General features: G+C 40.9%; 1 protein-coding gene across 2 annotated transcripts; it reads right to left on the bottom strand.

Moving 5' to 3' along the window:
• Positions 1-544: 544 nt before the first annotated feature.
• Positions 545-25,871, bottom strand: LOC133968871 (protein phosphatase 1 regulatory subunit 1A-like). 2 transcript variants are annotated; one of them, XM_062405111.1, is made up of 7 exons: positions 25,455-25,871; positions 13,684-13,744; positions 7,743-7,780; positions 7,514-7,577; positions 5,360-5,557; positions 3,250-3,378; positions 545-2,575 (listed from the first exon to the last, which is right to left on the bottom strand). In XM_062405111.1, the coding sequence occupies exons 1-7, from the start codon at positions 25,533-25,535 to the stop codon at positions 2,496-2,498; spliced, it is 651 nt and encodes a 216-aa protein (XP_062261095.1). In that variant the 5' UTR covers positions 25,536-25,871; the 3' UTR covers positions 545-2,495. The 2 variants fall into 2 exon arrangements, with proteins under 2 accessions (XP_062261095.1, XP_062261104.1); XM_062405120.1 differs by having other exon boundaries at positions 5,375-5,557; positions 25,455-25,870.
• Between the last annotated feature and the right edge of the window lie 310 nt (positions 25,872-26,181).

The following is a 26,181-nucleotide window of genomic DNA, read 5'->3' as shown; positions in this document are numbered from 1 at the left end:
ACATGCAACTCTTTAAAGATACTCGCCATCTGCTCTTAATGAGTCAAACAAAAAAGTTTGAGACCAAAGTGAAATAAATCAAATGATCACTCCGACATTCTATCACAACAACTATTTACACTGAGCAGTCCCCCACAGACTGGTACGTCCAAAGGCAAAATACATATCTGTATAGATCTCACAAGTAGTTTAAATTGCTGGAGAGTCCCTAAAGATATTTGTGAAAAACAGTTCTGTTTATGAAAAATGAATGTCTCTTTTACGCTCCTGGCTCCGAGTACATTGAATTATTTATCTCCAGGGTGCCTATTTTTAGGATAAAGCCAAAGTGAATCTCAACTGAACACATGAGCAGTGGTGCAGTGATGTCAGACCCTGCTAATTGACACTGACGGTTGAGTTAAAGTTTTCTAGTGGAGTTTTCACCAATGAGTCGGTTTTTGACATGTAAATATAGGAAAGCAGATCCTGGTTCACTTTGTTTTCGGGAAACACAAGACAACTGCCTTTTTATTATTTCAAAAAATAATACCACACCAAATAACCAATTTAAACATTTTATTGTATCAAACAAATTTTAGATTACAGATGTAATAACCGATCTATTCAAGTAAAACTGGAACAAAAACTCCCCAGATTTGATTCATGTAAATTTCACAATTACCATTCAAAAACAGAACAAACATTACATGGTCCATAAATACATTGAAGAAGAAATAACTCAAAGCTAGAACAGTAATGTTAAAAGGTCTTTCTTCGTTCAACTGCTCATAATGTTGCTGATTCATCTGCTGAAGTGACATCAATGCTAGGGTTGCTTTAGTTTTCTGTTTCAGTTTTATTCTTTTGTTTGACTCTTTTGTCAGAAATAGTCATAATGAGGTGGAGGTTATGGAAGGATTGTCACATAATCTACATGATGATGCCAAAACAGTGATAGGAACAACAGATGAGAAACATTGAATGAAACAGTGTGATGAAGTTTAGACAAAACTAGAATTAATAGGGAATGTCAGTAATTGCAATTTGTGTCGGGTCATATTTTGCTGTTTGATTTATTATTTACCATTCAACATGAAACATTGTTGATACCATATCTTAGAAAAAAAGTCAAAGTGTCATGCAGGAACGTGTTTTATGACCAGGATTCAGATTCCTTAAAGTGTTCAAGCATCAAAAATGACAATTCAATTTGATTGCTGGACATAGATTTGTCCTTGTTTATCCAAAGTACATTAATGAATACAAACCCTGCTTACCGACTAGAGATTTACAGTTGGATCGGCTGGTAAAAGTCTGGTTTTCAGTGCATCAAATGTTGTTATTGTTATTTAACGTATAAGCAGTTATCGCGTCCTTGTGTAACAGGAATGAAGTCTTGAAAACAAGCCATTTGATTGGCTGTAGGGAAACAAGATATACCTGCACTGATGTTTGTCACATAGCAAAAGGGTTGAAACTGTGGGTACCAAAAATCATAAAATTAAAATGTATGGTTTGGTTTCTGCTTTTTTCTCAAAGTAGAATGTCTTAAATAAATATTCGCCTGCAACTAATAGTTATTTTCATTAGTTTTTAATGTGTCGGATTATTTTTTTCAATCAAACAATTTGTGTAAAATTGCTAAAAGTTTAGTTTGAGAGTTCAAAAGGGCAAACCCCTAAAATATTGATTAAATGAGATAATTGTAGACCACCGATAAAAACCAACAGATATTCATACTGGTGAAAACTGAAAATTCTCTTAGCCGATTCATTATTAGAAAATATATCAACTATCAAAATACTTGACAATTAGCTCTCAGCTCATGGACTACTAAATGAAATACCCAATTGCACTGTAGCAGAAAATAAACATAAATGTTATTGTCACTTGGACTTTAAAAAGACTTCTGAAGATGTCCAGTCTATTATTGTAAACACATTTTAATGTATTTAAACTGTCAGTGATATACTGTGTACTAATTTTAAAATGAGCAATGAAATCCTACTTAATGACATAAGTAGAAGTTGAAATTATAGTTTAAGTCCAAGTTATTTATGAGGTACAAATTCATTATTATTGCTTAGATTAGGAACAAAACTTGCAGAAGTCATGGCACGTGATGATGAAAACTGCCTGATAGAATTTCGAATAGAGCATTTTCTGCCTTTGAACATTCAAGGAGACGTTAAGCATGTGAGTTGCGGTAGTGAATAATAATGAGTGTGTGACTGAGACAGGAAAAGACTGATCCATTAAGAAGTTATTACAGTAGGCTAGTTTTAGTTTTAGGCGAGTTCAGGGGAAGCAGAAAATGGAATCGTCCCTTTGACAGAAAATAAAAGAAGAAACCTTTGTTGTTGTTGTCGAGGTGGTAACTAAGGCCTGACTGTAGATTTTTGTATATATGCCCTGATGTTTTCTGACACGTGGATCTGAACACACAATCTTCTGTCATTGTGTTGGGCTGGCTGAGCAGACTGAGCAGCATTTTGTCGTCCGGGGGAAAAACTCTATTTTTCTTTCTCCAGGCTGCATTTCTTTGTCTTTTCCTCAGCCGGCTGACTCGCGCTGGATTCTGCAGCTTTTGTTCCTGCAAAATATAGAAAGAGACATAAAAGACTGAGAGACAATACGGGAGAAGAGAGGCTGACATGAGGGAGTAAAAATGGATTCTCGCAGCCCCAGCCTTTATACATTGTGTAACTGCTGTTTCTCTGTTAGGAAGAGAAAGGGGAATATGTGTTTTTTCTGTTGCTTTGTTCTCAGGAAACCAGTATGGACCAGGTGCTGAATATCGTTCCTTCATCCATAAATGTCACATGTACCTAAAACAATATATTTACATAACAAAACAACAGTTCTCAATTTTAGGAGCTTGAAAACCCGAAACGTCTTATCTATTGTTTCTTCCTTCCAGTCTCTCCTCCTCTATCTTTTCCCATAAAGAAGATTCTAATAGACAAAGTATGAGCAGAGTTTTTACACTACATTTTCAACTCGCACACCACCACCCCCAACCACGTGCGAAAAAACCACATTGTCCACTGTTGTATGTAGCTGCCTCCCAGGGTATGTCAGCCGTGTCGGAGCTCTCTGAAGTTTGGATCAAAACATCTTCATAAATGTTTGTGAATGATCCAGGGATTGCATGAAAACTTCCCCCGCCTGTGGAACTGTAAAATCTAGGAAAAGGAAAAGGAGACGATAGAGACTCGAGAAGGAAACGGTTCCTGCCTCTCTGTGGCTCCTTTGACTCTGACGTACCTGCTTGTGCGTTGTTTTGTTGCGATGAGGGATCGACTACACAGGCCACGCTGGAAAAATCCTCTTTCTCCATTGAGAGGGGACACTCGACTCCGCCTGCAGCCTCTAATACACTCTCCCTGGAGAATCCTGCGGGGGGGAAGAGCGACAAATAGAGGACGAGGTGATGATAGCGACTGAAACCAGAGAGAGACGAGTCCTCTTCATCGCACGGGGCCTTGGATTAAAAGCTCTCAGTCGATATTTATTGTTACGTCCTATTCCACCGTGGGTCACGAAGCAGGTTTCTGATATGAAAGTAATGTCGATCGATACCATGTGACATTTACAGTTGTGTTGCATGATTGTTTACTCCTGCCGCGTGGATTCAAAAGGCTGAAGCCACACTCCAACGTGTTAGTGGTCATTGATTTGTTTTCCTCCGCCGTGCTTCTTCTTTTCATCTTAACTGAAAGCTTGATCAGAAGTTTTTCTATAGCAAAAGAGCAATCCTAACAAACATGGTTTCATCTTGTTAACTATTTTTTCTATTAATAACATCCGTGTCCCAATCAATTCAAATTTAATTACTTAACAATATCAATGTAATTTTTGCACTCTGGTGCTATTGCTTTGGATAAAAGCGCCCTGTCCATTCGTGATGCATTAGTCCTGGGTAATTACTGAATGTGTGCGAACAGTGTGGGCTGCCCTCTGTGACCATCCACTCAGCCGCTATTACAGTGAATTATTTGGCAGGAGTCTAAAAGCCGACCTCTGCTTTTTGTCATGGGCTGTGCAGTATCTGGCACAGAGAGGAGGCAGTAAGAGCCCAGGCCTTTTAACAATGCAAGTGTTTGCATTAGAGGATTAGTTTTGCACTTTGTTATATACGCTGAGTTGCTTTGTGGTTGACAGGCAGAAGATTCCGACACGTGTAAACAGCAAAGGTACCTTCATAAAGAGCACTGTTTCCAATCTTCATGCTAAGGTAAGCTAACCTGCCAAGCTGCTGGCTCAAGATACATAGATCTATAGTGATGATGGCATGGAACTATAGACTGACACGTATTTCCATGAGGAGTTTCTCTGAGTACTCTGGTTTCCTCCAACAGGCCAAAGATCTGCAGCTGCTGATGAGCCAGTAATCTCTATAAACAGATTCTAGCTGCAAATGGAAAATATGTGCATGTTTATTTGCATATAGAGTGGGGAGGTGAGTTTCCGATCACAAGGCGCCACTCAAGACACATGTGGAGACTCATTCTGATGCCTTGGTTGAACTGACCTAATCAGAGCTGTCCACTTGGAACCAGATCATCCGAGACACGTGTAAACACCTGGTGTGAACAGGGCTTTAGTTTCCCTCAGCCTCTTCCCCCTCGTTCTTCTCCACCTCACATTGCAGGCACAAACGTCCCCTCCAGCTAATTTCGCGCTGCCTACATCACTCCGCTTCTCACTTTCATCTTCTTTTCTCTCAAATCCGCACCCTTACGTCATGTTAATAAGCTTTATTTGGATTCACTCCTCTCCTTTAATATGCCTCTGCAGCTTCCTCCTCTCCCTCCCCTCGGCCCTCATCCCACCATCTGCTCTCCTGTTCTCGTGGTATCACAACATCCATTTTTCAGAAGCAGCAGTCACCTCCTCATGTCCTTCCTTCGCTCCAGCCCTCTCATACCTTGTTGTTTCCATCCATCCATTCCTTTCTCTGCACCTTTGCTTGACCCAGAGCCGTTTTGGCAGACTGCCTTTTGGCCCTGCTCACCCATTCATTAAAGGGACAGCTCACCCATTATTGAAAATGTGTCATCCAAGTGTCAGTTAGCCCTGACATTCAAATTTGACTCGAAAGAGAGCATCATTTCCACCATTTTGTTTAGCCTAAATGTCCTCTCTGCTACTCCCTACTAGTGACTGCTGCAGTTCTTGGGAGAACTTGTGAGTATAACGAGTATAACTAAGAGGAGAGCAGCAGACATACACGGCTGAAGAGTCATTTAACAAGTTGCATACACACAGTTGGCGAACTGGATTTTCTCTGTGCCAAAGTCTGTGGTAGAGTTTCAAGTAGGTGTGGGAGGCGGCCGCGACGCTGCAAGCATGCAAATGAAATCGACTTACTCACTGTCTTCAAACATACCCTCCATTTGGCAGCGCAGTTTCTCAAAGGCCTCCGAAGTGGAGTCGTTGTCGTGCGGGAGCTCCTCCCCGGCGGGCATGGAGTCGGGGCTGGGCCGGTCTGATAGGCAGCTCTCCGAGGAGCACTCGTCCCCGGCTCCCTGCGACTGCCTGTACAGGTGGTGCTCCACCATGAACTGCAGCTCTGAGAGGAAGCAGGTGGAGATCGGAGAGGTAGGGAGATATAACAGGGTTAACTGGGTGTGTGAGAGAGAGAGGATGAGAGCGGGAAGGAACAGTGAAGTTAAACTAGAAAGTATATGAAGCATCAATGGGGAGAAGGAGGACGAGCAAGAAAAAGAACATGGTGTGAGATGAAGGGAGCAAATGGGAGAGAAGAGGAGTCATGAACCACATTTAGTAAAGAGAGGCTGAAGGAAGAAGATTCTGTTGGTGGAGATTTACTGAGAAATCCATCACTTCAGAGGAATATCGTAGGTTAAGCATTTTAAATAAACCAACAAGATTAAATTAACAACCTGCGCTGATTGGAGGAAGTTACGTAGAGATGCATCCGAGTTTGCGGATTATTTTCATCTTCTTTTTCTACCACCATTTATCACTTTTAATCCCCTCTAGTGGCAATATCTCACTCGAGTTTCCTCCAAACAGTGACTCATCACACTTGAAGCTGTTTGTGTGTGAAACTTATTGAAGAATAACCATCTTGGAGCTACAAATTTAATGTATTGTCTTATTGTTCCCGTGCTTCCCTTTCTTTGTTAGAAACATGCTACATAGAAAACATAAATTAATTTACATGCGCAAAAATAGGTTTGGAGCTGCTTTACTGTGATGAGAAAAGGAAACAACCTAGAGAAATGTCAGGTGCTGGAACGTTTCTCAGGCTTTGTATTTATTCAGACTCGGTTCTGCTTTGAGCAACAAAAAAAATCTGAGATCTGGTCAGAAAACACAAGATAACGAGTCCTCGCTGAGACAAGTGCAACCCTGATTGGATCCAAGGTTGACATAGGCCCCTGGAGGTAGAACACACTTTCATCAATTGCCTATTGGGCTCACCAATCAAATTCAATTTCGCTGACATTTGATCTCGAGGAGCAATTTGGGGACTGGAAATTGGACCTAACATCCTATTATAGGATAGGTGGACATTTTTGTATTCTTACAGGACTGCGTATATTTATATTCAGTTTTTGCTTTCTGTGATAAATCCTACTGCTGTGAAAAGATACTGTAAAAAGTGACCCACTACACGTTTATTACTTTACTATGTTAAATTTACTATATGTATTGATTCTATTTTGGTGAAACCATGTCTGAAATAACTGCTACAACATTGTGTATCTTTTGTAATTTTCCTTTTCCCCACTTAGTGAACAGCTTGTGCAAACTCAGCAAGCTCCTTTTTTTACATTACATCTTGTTTCTCACATGTTCTCCCTGGTGGTTTAAGAGCTTGTGCTTTTGTTTACACAAATCTTTTTTCTCTTCTTCTGTGATGAGCTGTTTTGGGAACAGTTGCTGCCGTTGGCCTTTTTTATAGCCGATGTTCGATGTGTTTGACTTGCATTTAACTTAAGTGGCCACAATCTGCCACAATGAGCTACCACATCAGTTTGGTTTGAAAAGCTCAGACACAGTATTCACTTTGTCCCCATAGCTGTAGAAAAATGAACACCTGCTCTCTACCCGACCTTGTAAAGTGGCAGGGATCTAAATGATGAAGACAGGCACCAGCCTCATCGGATTGCCTTTGGTTTTTTGTCTTCTCCGGCAGTCCTCTGTGAGCCATATGGGGGACAGTTTGAGTTTAGAATAAGGCTCAGCATGAGTCTTATAAATAACTCAATAGAACAAGATACAGGACTTTACTGTAGCTGAGGCTGTGGCAGCCTTTTGCAGAGAATGCTTGCTGGTGACTTACTGGAGCAAATGTTTTATTAATTCATTTTCGTATATTTTTGCCCTATGGCAGTAAATAAAGAGAATTATGTGTTGGAGAGAATTAAGCGAGTAAATTACGAGAAAGAGCAGCAAGAGCTTTACTGTTGCAAAGTGTGAGTTCACACATAAAATGCCAACATCACATTAAGGACGATGACAACACTGACAAGTGACACTGACAAGTGACACTGACCTTTCATCGTCGGAGTTCCCTTTTGCCCTTTTCGTCTTTGTCGAGGGGAGTTCAACAAGGCGGCCTGTAAAAGATCAACATGGCTTACCAGCTGGACAGAGAGCACCAAGATAGAACATATTTTAATAGAAGTAGAGCTAATTAAAAAAAAAAGAAAGAAGAACAGATTTCATATAATCTGGTTTCTTTAATCTTATTTCACTGAAATACAACATACAGATTAAATTACCTTGTACAGCTGGTTTGGGAGACGATCTTCATCTATTTCTGCAATAAAGAAAACAATCAGTTCAGTTCTAAACACAACAAAGCAATAACCATGAGACATTCGAGGTGCACACAGACCTACAGGCAAACATGTAGGGCACAGCGTACACTGGGCCCACACACTGTGCAGGTTTCATAATGGTTTGAACAGAGCAGTGGAGCTGGAGAGCTGCTGCGTCCAGACAGTGCAGAGCAGAGTGGATACAAGGTGACCTCCAGCCACATGGTCATCTGATACACTGGAAAAACACTGCAGTAAGTGTTTTTAACCAAGCACCGTGGGCGGAGTTACTTTTTATATCTTGTGAATAAAAACAGACTCTGGATATTATTGTACTGATGAACTGTCAGGCTCTGTTTACCCAAACTCCTGAACTCCCGAAGAGTCATAAAAGTCAAATCACCAAATCCCCATACAGGCTGGGGCCGTGAAATGTTGCTGAACTGTCAAAACTGTTATTTTTACCTACAAATAACTTAATAACCTCCATAAAATAAAAATAGCTATGGTATGTTTTTGTCTGCTTCCTTTCTATCATATTGTTTAACCTATTCCACCCAATATTAACCACATGTAAGATCGTAGTGTGTGAAACAGGACTCTGTGGTCCCATAGGAAACCACTGAAAAATAATAAAAATCAGCTGAATGGAGAACAGTAAAACCATTAACTGTGATCAATAGTGAATGTGTTGAACCTGCATCCAGCACCATGTTCCAGCCGTGGAACTTTTTCTAGGACACCGCCTTGTTGCTTGGCAACCTATGCATCCCAAGGCACTAGGGAGGTTGAGTGTGTGTGTGTATGTGTGTGTGTGTGTGTGTGTGTGGATGGGTGGGTGGGTGTGTGTGTGTGTGTGTGTGTGCCAGTGAGCATGTGCATATATTATTCCAACTTAAAAGTATTCACCAGGGTGTTCAAAATGCCAGTGAAGTGCTTGTTTCTATATTCATAATTCTCTTACTCCATTACTCTGCACAGAACACAAACCCAGCGGTCTTATGAAAACAGTTTGATTTCTTTTCGGAAATGATTCATTTTTACTCTGCATGTTTGAAACAGATTCTTATTTCAAGTTACTTCCACAGCTGTGACAAGGTTCATATCGGCTGATATGAACCTTGTCACAAATCAATCCCAGGAAATGGGCTAGTGAAGGGCTGTCCTTCCAGTTAGGGGGTGGAGCTTCAGATTTATAAACAGGTGATTGACAGTTACTGAAACGTGTCGGTCTAATATTTGTTTTATCCAACCAGTGAGCTTCCCTAACGTCTGCTACACTGAAGGGACCAGTCAAGTGCATATTGCATCTGATGTACGCGTAGGGTTAATTTCTGAGGACGTGCACACCCAACGCTCCAAATGGACGCAGGATGCACGAGGCAGCCTTCTTGTGCAGACGTATGCATAGTTTACAGCAAGTATAACTCCGGCTTAACTTCCTCCCGTCATACTTGCTACAGCCACTAGAGGGCTCTGTCATTTGAACATCAATATGTTGTTGTGCAGTATTTGCTGAAACGCCCACTCATGTTATTCTTCGTGGGAGGACAACCTGGAACATACATGTGCATGTACGTGTGTACATGATGACACAAAGCCAGATATAGATGCATGTCTATGAATATGCAATGAATGACTATTGTTTATTACTACAGTTGTGCAATTGAGTGTGTCTTGTATTTTTTTTTGTGATAAGTGTTGTGTGTCACTTGAGTTCTATCGTTGATTTTAAAACAGTGTATTATATGATAGCAGAGCAGCACTGGCCTCATTTGAACAAACAACATGATGGAAACTCTTATAGCCTGAGGAGAGGACATGGTTGAAATATCATTTGGGTCGAGAAACATAACGTGTGGGTTTCTGGCGGCTGATATTCAGATTGATTTGCTGCGTAAACAGGACATAGTGAGAGACAAAGCCAATAAAAAAAGCCATTTCAGCAGTGATGAGTCTGTCACAGGAACTCCCAGCCGACTGAGCGTCTGACACAAAGCCAGACGAGAACAGAGTGGGTCGTCTGACTCTAATTTAGCCGCCTGCCATGGCTGATGTCAGTTTATTGTTGCTACACTGCATTTGATGAAGAGAAATGAGCAAAGTAGAGAAAACTCCTGAACCGTGAGTTGACAAACAAATAAGGTCACACACAGCCCTGCATCTAAAATGGTTTATCTCTTCTCTTTTTGCAGTTATGGCAAATGTTTTTCTGTTGTTCTTTCCCTTATGTGCAATTAAACGAGAATTCAAACATTGATATTATCTCCTCAAGAAAGGTAAATATATACAATTGTGTCACTATTTGGTACTTTATAAACAATTTGTTGAAATTAGGACGGGGAATTACTGCGTGAAACAAGATTTCAAATTCTGAGAGTGGTTGGTGATGTTCAACCAGAAGTTATAGCTGAGATGAGCAAAGCAACATGTAAAGCGGATATGACACAATTAGCAAGCGACTAAAATGAAAAGTTCTGTTACCTTGAATAAAAATGTGGATTTCCCTTAGTTTTAACATTATTGGAACGCTCCAGTCCACCTTTGAAAGTTTGTATTGAGTTTCATCCATTAGTATTTCATGTGACTGCAGCCAATATGGAATCTTTTTATGAGAGCATTTGCATTTAGAAGCAGTGTTGTTGCTGGAGCAACTCCTCATCTGGAGCAGAAGGTAATAAAGTGATTTTTATGAATGGCAACAAATGTGTCAATATTCTTCCTTTGTTGTTCTTCCTTTTATCTCTGAGAAGTTTGTTACTCTCCAGGAATCCCTGCGGACATGAATCTTCCCCAAAAACCCAGCCCCCTCTTCAGAGCAGATTCAAACCAGGCCAACAGCGAACACATTCCCTGCTCCCTCATTATTTAGGCCTCCGCCCCGGCTGTCTGTACATCTGTGGCTGCTCTTCTGATGTGCTGTTTGGGCTCACAGTGCACTGGACATAGCAATCTGCAGAGCATTAAATAATGCACGGCTCTGTCTGATGAAGGGCACACCATCATTGCACCAGCACAGCTCCTCTCCCTCATCATCGTATACAGTTCTCCCCATCCCCCTCATATCTGGCACATCCTCATCCTCGCACTTTAACTGTCCCGCTCTCCGATTGTGTCTCTGAGTCTGATTAGATAACTGTCTTCGCCTCTGTTGGTCCCTGTCAACCCCTTCGTCTCTTGCCTTTTTTTTTTAGCGATGTCTGAATCTCTCCATGACATGCTGTCCTTCTCAGCATTTCTCATTTTGAAGAAAGACACGAGGTGCAAACCTGCATGAGATGGAATACAATCTAATAATAAACTTGACATGGACACACACGGTTCTCCTCCAATATACATTGCCTTGTTCTCCAAATATTTCTGTCTGTCAATGCCTGCTGATGACAATAATTACCACCCTCCTTTCCCTGACATATATGCAAATAAATGTTTGCCAAGACCAAATGCATTGTTGTTTTTTATTGGTGGGAGGTTATGATGCTTTTCATGTGCCTTGTCAGCTCAGAATGAAAACAAGAAGCAATCAAAACAATAAAGAATGGGTCGGCAGCTACCCTATTTAAATGTGATTGTGATTATTAGCGCAGTTTGAACTTTATGGTTGGGGGCTCAAACAGAATCTCGGGGCTAATTGAGCTCCAAGTATTCACGACCTTGGACCCATGGGAATTTTGTGAATTTGGAAAGTTGTGACATGTTTGCTGATGTTTTTAGAAATTACAGGTGCAAAAATATTTTTAAGTAAAATAATAATAAAGAAAAAAAAGTTCAACCCGCTTATATAGAGTCTATTCAATTACACATGTCCTATTTTCTCATAAGCCCTCAGGCATTCCCACAGTCTCCTCTAGTTTATATACTTTTCCACTACACACTGTTTTCTCTCCTCTGGTCTCTAATCTGGAGGATTATTCAGTGTTTCATCTGCTCTTTCACTCAGAGATGAAAGTTGATTCGAGAGAAACTCCACATGCCCATTGTCCAAGTACTGCATCAAACACAGAATCAAGGGCACTAACTCATACGCACATGCACAAAGACATGAAGGATATGAAGTCTTGGTGATAGAAAAGTTGTGATTTGAAAATATGTGTCAGTCGATATAAATAACACTTTGTTTTCCTCTCCAGGTGAAAATGAGTCGTTCTGCCCTGTATTCCCAGCTGATCCTCTCTTACTGTAATTCTGCAGTGAGTTACACACATCGCTAGTCAGTGGATGACTCATAGAACAGGATCACTCTGGGGAGCTCTGCTGTGTTTGATCAGCAAGATCCCATGAGAGGAGACACACACACACACACACACACACACTTACAGATGTTGTTGTTGCTCTAACCCTTTTGATGCACAATAAGATCGAGATGCAGCATCAGGCCTAATACAAATGCGTAGAGGTGTGTGAACCATATTCTTGGCTGTAACTTGTTATTGTGCGGGTCTCTGCTCCTGCGCTCATCACATTACAGAGAGAAACAAATCCCATCTGGGTACAAAACCGGGTCCCCACAATGTTGGGTGTTGTGACTGACGCTTAAATGTTAAGGTAAGGTTAAGATTAAGATATTAAAATGTTATTGTTATTACAAATACTGTCTGTTCTAAACCTGCCTGCCGTCGTTTTTGAACGTATCCTTTGTCCAGACTGCATCTGATTCAAAACTGCAGTAAGCATGTCCAGTGTGAAGCTAATAAGATGAACAGTTCTCGAGATGTGCGTTCCACATGCAGGCAGACAGAGAGTTTAACACATTTCTGTCTCTCAAACATTTCTCCACATTCAACTGAATGATGAGACTTAATTCAAATATGAAAAAATAAGAGGATCATTCACAGTGTGTGGGAGCGATGCTTAAAAAAATTGTATTGGTCTGAATAATATATCTTGTTTGGTTATCAAAGCCTGTAAACAGCCATAATATAAAAAAACATTTTTTTTTAACACATTTCCAAAATAGGGAGACGTCTTTCATCTTCCCTTCAGAATCTTGCACTCGTCTAGTTTTCCAAACCTGGAGTATTCCTGCAAAGCTCAGCATCAGAATCGACCCTTTAACTCCAATTATCATTAAATCAATTCTGGACTCAACCCATGACCCGACCATAAACCCAGAGAAAGACCCTCTGAGCGGCCGCCGAGCAGAGCTATGAAAGTCTGAATGAATTCAGGACAGAGAACTAAATAAATCATGAAAACAATAAACCAACCCATCAAGATGAATTGATAAACAGACGTCAGCAGACGATGCAGGCGGAGGCGCTCCATACGATTTCAGTCAATCACTTCCACCCGTGTTTCCTCTTCCTCAGAGCAGCTGCTAACATCACACCTCTCCAGAAATGTGTGTAATGTTACACACATGCTATCACAGCAGGGATACCGTCATTAATTATTCAAGTCTGGAGACAAGACACCAACTGTTAATGACCTCCCGTGCATCTCAGACATCAGGAAGCATTTCTCAAGTATTCACAGTTTACACAGAGAGACACTTGAAGCAATAGCTGCAGATTCTTCATTCTTCATTTTATTTTGAGATTCAAGATTTATTTAAATAAGAAGATGAGAAGCAAAGCCACAGAGTTCAGACTGAATTCTTTCACTTGTACTAACACAGTTTACAGATTTACGACCGGAGTTAGTGTCCCTGCCGGCAGCCACAACACCAAGGTAAACAAGAACTGTCTGTTCTCAGCAGAGACTGCTCCTCACCTTCAATATTTTAAATAGAAAATAAAATTACAATAGAGACAAAAATAAATAAATAACCAAAGACCTTTATTATCGTGCTGTCACTTCTGTGACAAATATCTCTTTAGCAATGTCGGTTTCCTCGGAGCAATGGGATAAAAAGTGTGGGTTTGTGTGTGTGTGTGTGTGTGTGTGTGTTTCAGTTTCTCACCAGGTGAGGACTGATCGCTGGATGCCACTAAAGTAGCAGGAGTTGGTCTGCGTCGTCTGATCTGAAAAAAAGTGGAACAATGTCATGCTGGAGGTCATTTTGATCCTTGGACAAAAGAAAAACAGGTTTCATTCAAAATGTTTTGCTGCCATGCCAAGAAGATATTTAAGTCTGAAGTGTTTTGAATTATCTAAATTCCCTAAAACACTTTCTTGCTCTACTTTCACACAGACCCTCCATTGGGGTTTATTGGCTCCACTACAAAAAATGCTAAGCAGTACACTGAAATGTGCATATTCTACAAACAAGACCAGTCGGGGAGTCTAGTCCTGTTTCCTCAGGTCCAGGATTATCATTACACAGAGCCCATAACACAGTGTGTGTTCCATATTTTGGGTTTGGGACTCAGTTTGCAGACGTCTGAGCTGTGAGCGAGCAGAGCTGGATCTCCCAGTGCTGCGCTGGGAGATCTGCAGGGCAAACTGCCACCACCTACTTGCTTCTTGGCTCATGATTAGTGGAGTGCAGCAGTTAGAGAGCGTTCTGGGATCGTACGTGAAAAGACGAGCACAATTCACTGCGCTGCTCAGCAGTTTGTGTTCACACCTCAAATCTCTGTGGGTTGAAATACTGGAGCTCTGATGCAAAACCAGTGTTATTTAAGGACCCTAGTTTCAATTAAAAGCATGGCATCAGAATTAACAACAAGGAAAATTACCCTCCATTTTAAATAAGAGTTCAAATAAATAGTGACCGTTTAACTGTCATGTCTTCATTTGCGTTGTAGGTATCCAACAGAAAAACAGAGATTCCACCTCTTGTATAACAATATGAAGACATCAGCCATGTTGAGCACTTTTTCACAGCAGAACCTTGTAAGTTAATTTAACAACATGCGGTAAAGCTATTTATATAGAAAAATGTGTAATATTTGCAAACTTTTATAATGGTGGCACACTCTGACCCACTAATGTTGCAAATCAACTGCTCCATGTGAGAGTTTACAAAAGAAATGACTTCTCCATAAACCCTAAATGGCTGTGATAGTTGAATTCAATTAGACAGGCAATTATTCAAACACACACACACACACACACACACACAGATGCACTCCTTACACAGAGCTGACAAAGTGCTGATGAACACTAGAAGTGGCGCGAGCTCCAGTTCTCCATACATCTTTTCCAAACGCTGCCTCTGCACTAAAAATCTAAGCCGTTTTACTTCAGCCGACACAGTGAAGCATCACACTCGCATTTCATCTGACATTTGAAGTCGATCATTTAGATCAATTTAGACATTTGAGATGAGAAATTAATGATCAAAGTTTTGGGAAAAGACAGAGAGCAACAAAAGTTTGAGCTGTGCTGTGAAAATGACTTTATAATGGGAAAGCTAGAAGACAGGGACTCGTCTTTATCCCGACCGATTTCAAAGTAAAAATTCCCAAAGTTAAAATAATTGGATTAACATCCCCATGTGCATGTTTGACTTTTAGGCTTTCAATATAATTCGAGCAGGAAGCACACACAAAGCCTGAGTGACAAATCCGATGTTTGAGCCGTGCACGGTGTGAAACCTGATCTGCTAATGGCACCACAGTCACACTACGACACTAATGACATGAAATAATTATGCAACTTCAGCGATAATGTGCAGTTATGAAAAATGAGCAGTCACTCGAAATTTCAGCAGCAAGGTCTAATTGGGTATTCAGATTTGAAGAGACTTCATTATCTACCGAATCACAGCCCTGGATCACAGGAAGGCTGCGTGAATAACAAGCAGCACTCGGTGCCTTTTTCTTCTCTTGCACAGACGAGAGGCGATGTGGTTCTGCTTTGTGCGCTTGTCCATGAAACCTGCTGAACTCACATCCTGAGACGCATGTCAACTGTTCAGTGTTGCCGGACCTGTGCTGTTTTCTCTTTCCAGCATCCATGCACAAGGTCTCAAACGGTAATATCTTCTTTGCATGTATAACCACGACTAAATGCAGGTACGCCGAGGATGCAGGGTTTAAAGACGCTGATCCAGTGGCTTGATTGCACACAAATCTGAAAAGGAATGTGAAGCTGTAGCTGCACCTGCAGGTTTTGTGAGAATGTAAATGCATCATCACCGCATTGAAGGAAAAACACTGTGTCCTAGAAATTATGTTAATTGGGTGAGTGTTATACTGCGGTAATACTACGAGGGATTATTGGAAGGCGCGATGGGATATTTACTAATGCTGTCTGTGAACATTTTACTGACGCGTTCATTATCAACATTTTTTGACCTGAAATATGAAATACAAAAAAACCATCTGTCCTGCTCATTCCAGCAAGGACTGACCATCGCCCATTTCCTTCCATATACCTGTGTGTTATTCAGAAAATAGTCAGAGCCTTTCTTCTGATAGGCTGACCAACCTGTTGGATGTGACAGAAGAGATATAAAACTACTATCAGATAGTTTTTGGTGCTTCAAACCACAAATATTTATCTTCTGCTGGATATTAAAACTACAAAAACTACACTATTGATCATGTTATATGGTTTGAAGTAGACTTGACCTTGTAAGCTTCCCATGAAATACCAAAACAAATGAAAATGTTGGAAATAGGGTTACTAGGTCAAAATCCTGACGTGTAGAGATTTACTTCCTGACTGTGATTTGCCTTTGAGAAATGACGTGATGGTTCTGTAATCCCTGCGTTATCAGCTCTGTGACGTTAAGTGAATCATAGTGTTTGCACTGGTAGTGGTCAGTACGCTGAAATAGACAGGACATTCAAAAATATAAAAGAAAATCTCCCTTATCCCTGTATTTTGATTGACAAGGCACCACTGAGCTGGCAAGGAATCAGAAGAATTTAGAACAAAGCACCGGTCATTACTTTCTCAGAGGATTCATGGGATTCTTCATATTCCATCTTGTCATTTGAAATATGATCTTGACGTTGTTCGGGCGTAAAAACTTCAATAATCTGCTCACATTTCTCATAACATCCATTTTCTGTGCAAAAACGTGTTGTTGATAAACAGTTTCTTGGAAACGGGGTTGAACAGGGCACCAAACAGAAAGATTCTCCCATACAATATTTAATTCAAAGACAAAAACTAAATGGCTTATTTTTTCTTAGTCTGTTTGCATGCTGGAGCTTAAACGTATTTTTTTTTGTTGAACAGAAATTAGAATCTTACCTATGGAGCCTACAACAGGAGATCATGTTGCGTTGTAATATCAGGTGTTGTTTAGAAACAGTTTCAATATATACAGTAGCTGAATATGACTGATTTGAACCTTGCAGGAGGTTGTTGTGTGTTATGCTGATAAGACTCACCATTTAGAAAAGTTATGAGAGCTTTGGTTTAAAAATAAAATCACTTAACTTACAATGTAACAAAAAGAAAAATCTCACTAACAAAATAACTCAAATCGACCAATCGTCTCGCCCAAACAATTCATTGTCCCACGTTTCAACCTGCACCCGGTAACAGCAGTCATAGTATATGTTATATATCAGAGAGGTAAGAGGCCACTACTACTACGGTCATCACAAAGTTATACAGGAAACCCCTTCATGGATATAAACAGTCCTGAGGTGAAACTCTGTACAAATCAATATGTCAGTTTCTACTCTCCTAGACTCGTGGGTCAATGAACTCTAACTCTTGTGTTTACTCGAAATCTGTTTACAAATATGTGAGCCCTGTGTGTGTGTGTGTGTGTGTGGGGGGGGGGGGGGTTGTTCCGTCATGCCGGCCCACATTAAAGCACAACGTCTGTGTGGAACTGATTACACCCAGAGTCATTGTTATTCTCCTCAGACTGCAGTCCCCCCCCCCCCCCCCCCCGATCCTTCGCTCACACAAATACCACCGCTCACTGGACAGGCTCAACCTTCAAACCATAATGCCTGCCTTTCAACCCACAGTCCATTTAAATGCAGTTCCGGCACTCCACACAGCAAACGGACAGAACCAGCCTTCAGAGTGACGGGTGGGTGTGAAAAGCCGTCAATGCTATGATATTCTTGAGGCGCGGGGGCATTGCACACAATACCCTCTGCTGGAAAATATAGGTCAAGCCAAGAGACGGCAAATCTTCCCAGCAGACCCCGAAGGTGTGCGTATCCTGTTTGTACCAAAACTTTATTTCAAGACAAAGACAGCATCTCAGATGCTTTTGTTAGTTCCATTGGCCCGCACTGAATCAGGAAAAAGGGCATTCGTCCACTCTGCTCCCACCACATGTAACTGGCTGCAAAAAGATTTTAAATTAACCGAAATGATTTCTGTGAACGCTTTTAAATCTACGATGAGAGCATTTCAGACCACTTCTTTTACTTGTAGATGTTTTTTATCATTTTAATTTCTGTTTATATGTTGTGAGTGTAATATTGTGAGTGTACATATGTTATTTGTTGCTGCCTCTTGGCCAGGACTCCCTCGGAAAAGAAGTTTTTAATCTCAATGGGACTTTCCTGGTTAAATAAAGGTCAAATAAAAAAAAAAAAAACTAAAAACAAATATACATTCAACATGACAAAGATAGGAAAAACAAAAATCCATTGCATCTATCTTACTTTGTATTTAAATACTAAATCTGCATTTTTATCTGACCTCTATTACAAACTTGTATTAGCTCTCGATTAGTCTCTTTCTCTTTTTCAGCTTTTAATCTTTTAAACACTATTCTTCTACCAAACGCTGGATTCCTTCTGTCTTGCCGTGGTAAGTGTCCTGTTTTATCAATCGTTGTGTTTGGTGAGTTACATCAAGACCATGTATGTATTATATGTATTATATGTATTACATGTATTATATGTGTTAAATTAACATATAATATTATATTATATTGCATTACATTGCATATTGCAATATGACACTGTTCTACTGTTTGCATTTTGCATTTCACTTTTTACTTTACTTTTTATATCTTGTATCTTTTATATATTTTTATTTTATATATGTTTTTTATAGTTTTTATTATGTGTGTTGTATTTATTGTGTTTTTATGTTTTTATGTTCATTGTATGCACCAATAACTAGAGCAAATTCCAGGTAGGTGTAAACCAACTTGGTTTTAAATATCTTCTGATTCTGATTATTACAGCTGTGTGAGAGTGGCACTTAATTACAGTTAGTGAACTTTATCCACCGCCTGGAGTCAACGCTCCAAAAACAGGATAATCTGCTTGATGACTCTCTCTATAGCTGCTACCCAGGCAAACATATTTCCACCATCATTTTCCCGAATGAACCGGTGTCATGCTGCTCCTGGTACATGTTCCTTCACAGCGCTCGCCTTACCGTCACATGCTGGGCTCTCGTCTGCAGTCGCCATCAATCTCAATTAAACTCCATCAAGTCTGGCAGCAACGGGGAAGGTAGAGTGCTTTTAATTCTAAATGCCACTCTTGCTGTCAAGCTGCTCAAACACAAACCTCCCTGATGGTCTTGAATTCCCTGGCTGGGCTCGACTACTAACAGTGGCAATGTACTGGCCCACCAGGAGGGACTTGCATCTAAAGGGAGCGAGCTGGAAGCAGTGGGATCCGACCACTCCTGCACTCAACCTGGACCATGCAACACCGTGGTCCCTGAGACCCTGACCATCTCTCCGGCTCATTTCAGCAAGGACTGACCATCGCCCATTTCCATTTACCTGTTATATACCTGTGTGAATATCACAAAATAGTCAGAGCCTTTCTTCTGATTGGCTGACCAACCTGTTGATGCAAGAGCGTTGTGAAAGAAGAGATGTAAAACTACTATCAGATCGTTTTTTGTGCTTCAAACCATAAATATTTAGTTTCTGCTCGATATTAAAACTACAGAGACTACACTATTGTTCATGTTATATGGTTTGAAGTAGAATTGAAAAAAGGATCTCATGAAAAAGGAGGTAAATAGGGTTACTAGGTAAGAATCCTGACGTATACAGACTTTTCTTCCTGACTGTGATTTGTCTTCGAGAAATGACGTGATAGTTCTGTAATCCGTGCGTTATCAGTTCTGTGACCTTCGGTGAGACATTGTGTTTGCACTGGTCAGTCCACAGAATGAAGACAGGACAATCAGATGAATTCTTGGAATTAAAGGTAAAAGAAAACCTCCCTTATCCTTCATATTGGTTTGGACAAGGAACCACTGAGCTGTCAAGGAATCAGAAGATTTCAGAACAAAGCACCGGTCATTACTTTCTCAGAGGATTCATGGGATTCTTCATATTCCATCTTGTCATTTGAAATATGATCTTGACGTTGTTCGGGCTAAAATCAGAGCTCAGTCATTATAAATGCTCACAGCCTCCAGTTTTCTCTCATTTGCTTCTGAATAGAAAGAATTATCTTTTTCAAAGAATTCTGAACACTGATAATTCACTTTCCTCTAATTCCCTTTCTTCCATCCTCAGGCCTCCATCTCATTCTCCATCAAGTGAAAAGGAAAAGTACGACTTCTATTTCTAAATTCTCAGTTTCTATTTCTATTTAATCTCTCGACCAGCTGCAGATGGAGAGCAGGTGAGTTTGATGCAACACACACGCTGTAATCTATTCTCTGTAATAGATCCAGGGACATTTGAAACGGAAATACTACTTTTTGCTGTAAAATATAACTGGTGCATTAAACATAATGTAAGGCCTGTTATTGCAGCCGGAAAATGTACAATCTGCCTGTCGGAACAAAAACAAGACCAAATGTCTACAGGACCTGTCATTTGAACCGACGCACTCTACAGTCCTTCAAACCTGATGTAGAGGGAGGGCTCCTCATTTTGGGAAAATAAATGTCTGTGCTTCCTTGCTGAGATTGAGATGTTTAGACTCATACTACTCTCATCTTCTACATATTATTTACCCGGAGCTGGAAAGTTAGTTTAGCATAAAGACGAGGAGCAGGGAGATACAGGTAGACTGTCTCTACTGAGAAAAAGTCCACCAGCACCATTAATTCAGACTAATAATAGCTCTGCAAACAAAACCATCCTCTCATTGGTTCTAATGGGAACTGCAGGGGGAGTCCGTAAAAAAAAAAAACAGAATTCTCTTGGGGTTCAACCTGGCATCGTTTTTGCTGCAATGCAATGTGACGTTATCATAAAAAGACAAACAAAGTCTTGGTGTAATGGTTTGAAGAGTGAACCTGCACATTTTTACTGTTTATCTCTCAGTGAAGGACAAGATTTTATCTTTAATTTGTATAACTCATTAATTTGTAACACGCTGAACCATGTACAGATGTGATCTGATGTGATTCCCACTGAAGTTGATTTATTTTCAGCCTATTTGCTTTAGATTTATCAAATTGATATTGTTATTGATCTCATCTGTATGACCCATGTAACTCTCCAAGAAAGCAAATTATCATATTCCCGAAATATCAAGCTCTTCCTTCAAATACTTCAAACGGATAATATGCTACTAATATATTGTACAAAATGTAGTATTTTCTGTTAGGAACAAACACCATTAGGTCTGAGCCTCTATCAGTTACAGTCAGTTTGTGCTGTTATAGGTGAAGAGTGAGCCCTAACAGGGAGGCTGTGATAACGGGGGACACTCTGTATCTGTGTGTGGATAAGAGGATGAGTGTGTGCTGCTGTGGGGATCTGACCTCGGGGGAGGCCGTTCTGACAGACGTGCAGTTCTCCACGGGGCTGATTCACCATGCTGGGGGGTGTCCGGTTGCATGGATTGCTGAACCATGGGTCAAAGTCCCTCTGTGCGACATTCATAACACAGTGGTCTCAGAATGAATTCAAAAGGGTCCCAGTGCTAATCAGCCAAGCTTTGTTCAGGCTCATTGAGGCTGAGACAATCTCTAGAGATTTGCTTTTGTAGAAGAAGTAAACTGAATTTTCCTTTGTGTACAGATAGAAGAACGACCTGTGTGTTGGTGAAGGGGAGGAGGTAAACACGAGGCTGGAGGTGGTTAAGATCTGAGACAGAGGACACCCAGACACAAACAAGACAGACAGAGAGACACAATTAACAACTGAACCTTTCACAGATAAGTTGCTCTAGAGCTGCACAGACAGATCAGAAGACACAAGCGAACAACTACAACCACGGACTACGTACCAAATGTACAAGAGGCTTCAATTTACAGAGAGTGTTCCTAATATCACTCGGTTAATTACACACCAACGCAATTAGGTCCAAGCCAAACACAAACTAATACCACAATCCAACATTCACGCTCATCCGCTGCTAGTTTGATTAAAGTTATGATCCTAATTATCTCAGTCCTGATTGATTTGTGAAGTGCTAATATGACAGCAAACACAACTACAACAACAGTCGATCAAACCAACGCTGCTCATCTCAATGTGAGCAACCAGGAACCAACTCTCATACTGCAACTTTTAAAACACTTTTCCGAAATGCTCAAAATGACCATGTGCTGAATATTTGTATGATTGTTTTGTGAACACTGAAAAGGTGACACATACATTTTTAAAGAGAAGCAGTAAAGAAGCCGCTGTTTTTATCTTATTTCCTAAAATCCACACATCCTGATAGCCATCACAAAATAAAGTAATCTGAAATAATATGAATAATAATAAAAAAATAATAAAAAGCCTGGTGTCTGTAATAAACACGATTCCATTTGGACTGAAATTATTGGCTGGCTTACCTAACCCTAACCCTGTCACTAACACACCGTCTTGCCTGAGCTCATTCTGCCCATTTTCTCATTGAACACATACAAACAACATACGTCGCTTTCCCAGGATTACCAACCCTAGCTTTAGTTGAAAAAAATTTAAGAATTGGGTTTTATTTTAGAAAAATCCAAAGAATTCCGAGTGCTGCTGTTTCAAGTTCTGAGACAAACATTTATGTCAAACTCTTCGTTCAAGTCGTTATCTTAAAAACAACTTGAGCGTGAAGGTTTTTCTATCTGCAAGGACATGATGCACCTGCCCATCTGTTTTGAAGTTGTTTTTCTTTCCTCCATTGAAACTCTCTCTGCGGAGTATACAGGCTGAGGAGCGTCGGCTGACATTTACTGAAATTACACTAAAATCCATTGAAACCCCTTTTACTACACACAGGTACCATTCATCTTACTGTGTGCCTCCTACTTACAATTGGCCTTTATTCACAGGAGACATTTTGGTTGCAATTATTAATTATTACAAAGGATGCATTGTATTTAGGGCAGCTAGCTGGGATTTGTTATTGTTCATGCTGTGTCACTACTGGGTCCTCAATGTATCTGAGCCATTCTTAATGAAATTTGAGCTTTTCCTGAGATTTCTGTTTTGAAAGGAATCAGTCCGCTGCACCTGGGATTTATTTATTTATCTGAATCACTTTGAAGTGATCTGTTTTCATGTTACAATGTTTCGTTGTTGTTATTCAGTAGAAATCTATTTATTTGTTGTTTATGACCTCTGCCGAGGAGATTATGTTTTTTCTACCGTCCATTGATTTGTTTGTTAGTTGGTGTTTTTTTCAGCAGGATTATGCATAAAACGGATTTAAAGAAACTTTAATGACATATTCACAAATTTCTCATGGGAGTGATTCAAGAATCTTGATTTCTTTTTTTAATCAGACATATTTAGCGGACTGATATCTATAAGTGTGAGAGTTTCGTGCAGCTTGATTGAATTTAAAGGCTGATTGGTTGAGTGTCATTGTAGTTGGTGGGTAGGTTGATTTGTTTGTTTGTTTTTGTTTGTTTGTGCTTTTTTTGTTTTTATGGTTGGTTGGTTGGATTTTTTGTCTGAAGGATAAGCCAAAAACTAAATGGATTTAAATGTGGTTTCATGAGGAATTAGGATTTTTCCAGCTGCTGAAGAGGAATAAACTGTTTCTTTAATAGTTATGTGTTCAAATAAATTTGGAGGGACTATTGGGTCTTGGCGGAGATGTGCCATTCTACATCCAATGTTAAACCACAGGACCTGAAGACTAAGTGATGGCATGGAGATGGCTGGGAGAGCACCCACACCTGTACCAGAGGATCAGTCAGCACTGGGCTGTTAGCTCAGTGATCCCCAGGTTTCAACACCAACAAACATGGGAAAAGACGCATGACAAGATTGAAACGGTTTTAAGGAGGACGACTTGTGTTTAGTTTGGATGTTTTGTTTCCTCACGTGTGTCGGTGTTTGAGCAAACCTTATAGCTCTGCTGCTGCCTTTTGAATCCAGGGAGAGATGGTTGGTCAACTAGTCTCAGCTGGTCCAATCCCCTCTTCCTGGTTCACCTAGAGATGCTCACTGAGCCACCTCTACACTAAGTGTGAGTATTTTTATAGGTACTGCAGAGTAAAATGTGATGTTACACTAAGAGCTGGAGCGTTATAGACCAACACGACAGGCCAAGGGACAGACAACAGTGAATGATACCACAGGTTGCCTCTTGGATTTTAAGACTATAAACCATGACAAAGAATGTGAAAATGATTTGTGCATTAAAGCTCTTTTCCTTTCTGAGGGGATTGAAGTTACTTCACCAAATGACAAGTGATTTCCTCCTTGTCCGCAGAGAAGATGTGACTGATGAAAGGATTTTTCAATATGAAGGCTGCAGGTTTCATTCACGATATATGTCAGGTGTTTGTTCCTCAAGTCCTTTCACACTTTACTTGACCTCTTGCTCAAACGCATGTACCCACCAATAACATTCATTCTCCATATCTGAGCCTTTTAACCCTACTGTTATTTATTTGTTGACGATCTAGACAGCCCTTTACAGTTACTCACTTGACGTACTTACTTGATGCGAAACTAACCATGTCCCCGCTCCCCAACCATCCCACAAAATGTCCTGACAGGGTGGAACTCATCCACGCACACACTTTGCACCACGCTCAGACGAGGCCTCCTAACTTCCTCAGTCTCTGTGGAGCAAAGAGTGAACAGCACGAGGGAACGAGGGAGAGTGGGGGGGCAGATATAGGCGGAGGGGTAGTCAGTTTACTTGAGGTTCATTCATAATGAATGGCCAGTCCCGGTCATATTATATTTATGAAAATGAGAAAGTGGGACACGTCTTGTCACTGTATTCTCCACAGGCACATGAACTGCACCCAGCCGGCCACCAATACCATCTTATGTCATAGTGTGACGATGGGTTTACAGGATCCAAAAACAAATGATCAAATTACTTTTTGTATCTTTTGATCTTTTGAAACTTCTGCTGTGATAGTGGTCAAGCAACCTACTGCAGAGCTTGAGATCAACGTGAAGGAATCATCCCATCGCCGATAGACATTTTGAAATGTTTCTCTTGTGACACCACACATGTTCTGTCGGTATCTCCCTGGCGTACAGTGCGTGCAGCTCAGACCCAAAACAACACCAAGCCCCTGGGGATGCGTCCGTGCACTGCAACGCTACGTCTCGACCCTGCTGAGTGTGTCTCTAACAACCTGCTACTCAGCGACAGGAAAAAATCAATCTTAAATTCATCATTTTCACTACGGGGCTGCGTTTAAAAACACACTGCCTGCTAATTAGGTGTGTGAGAGTAATAAGAGACTGATGATGTGGTTTCATGTGGAGCAGCAATTCATCATTTGTACTGCGCACACTGTTTCTTCTTTTCCACTCCAGTTGAGTTGCTGAGTAACTGCATATGCTGAATTTAATGACTGAATTAAATCTTTCTCAGTGTTTGTGTGCCTATATTCTCTAAGTGACAGGTTTATCCTCTTAAATATTTTCCACAATAATACTACTAAATGTTCAATGATGTCACAGATGCCTGAAGCAGCCCTTAAAAGCCTGAACGTCCCACATCCCCCCCCTCGTCTCCTCACCTGTTCAGCTGCCTCTGGGTCCAGGTGGGTGTCCAGGAGGGGGACGGTGAACTGGATCTTCCTGGGGCTCCCGGTTTCCATGGTGGCCCTGTCTGCTGGGGAGGAGGACAGGGCAAAGAGGAGGAGAGGAGGATCCGTACAAGAGAGGAGGAGAGTGAAGAGCTCAGTGAAGCTTGGCTGAAACAGGGAAAGGAGTGGGCTCCAGTTTAGGGAAGAAGAAAAAAAAGTTTCAATGTGACTATTTCCTGCTCTTCAGTTTGATCTCTTGACACACTTTCCCCTGATTGTGTCAGCTTGCTGGCAGCGTGCTTCTACTCTAATGTCTGCTCTCTGCTCTACCCTCAGCACCTGCCTCTGCTGTGGCTTCACTCTCCTTCCTCTCTGCCTCTCCCAGCTCACAGCACTGAGGCAAGGGCATTCTGGGCGAGAAACTCCTCTCCTCTGCTGTCATTCGCTGTGGCTGACTCCCTTTCACACCAAGTCCCACCCTCTCTTCATGTTTCTTCCTGTCGGTATTGGATGTCTGAGATCAGGGCTGTTCTGCGGCAGTGCCTGCACAGATGGGCAAGTGAGGATGACTGAGACACACTCTCTCTCTATCTCTCTCTCTATCTCTCTCTCTATCTCTCTCTCTCTCTCTCTCTCTCTCTCTCTCTCTCTCTCTCTCTCTCTCTCTCTACGTGTGTCTCCGGGATGAGTTGGAGAGATGCATCATCCGGCTTCTGCT

Source organism: Platichthys flesus, chromosome 2 (genome assembly GCF_949316205.1).
Source record: "Platichthys flesus chromosome 2, fPlaFle2.1, whole genome shotgun sequence".
Taxonomy (NCBI): Eukaryota; Metazoa; Chordata; class Actinopteri; order Pleuronectiformes; family Pleuronectidae; genus Platichthys; species Platichthys flesus.
This window is presented reverse-complemented; position numbering and strand designations above follow the sequence as displayed.

What these genes read in the sequence shown, in the direction of transcription:
- LOC133968871 (XM_062405111.1), bottom strand. Translation starts at nt 25,535, where the DNA reads ATGGAAACCGGGAGCCCCAGGAAGATCCAGTTCACCGTCCCCCTCCTG. An exon ending in ACCCAGAGGCAGCTGAACAG is followed by an intron (nt 13,745 to 25,454) that starts GTGAGGAGACGA and finishes ACTTTTTTTCAG; the next exon opens with ATCAGACGACGCAGACCAAC. An exon ending in CAGCGATCAGTCCTCACCTG is followed by an intron (nt 7,781 to 13,683) that starts GTGAGAAACTGA and finishes TCTTTATTGCAG; the next exon opens with AAATAGATGAAGATCGTCTC.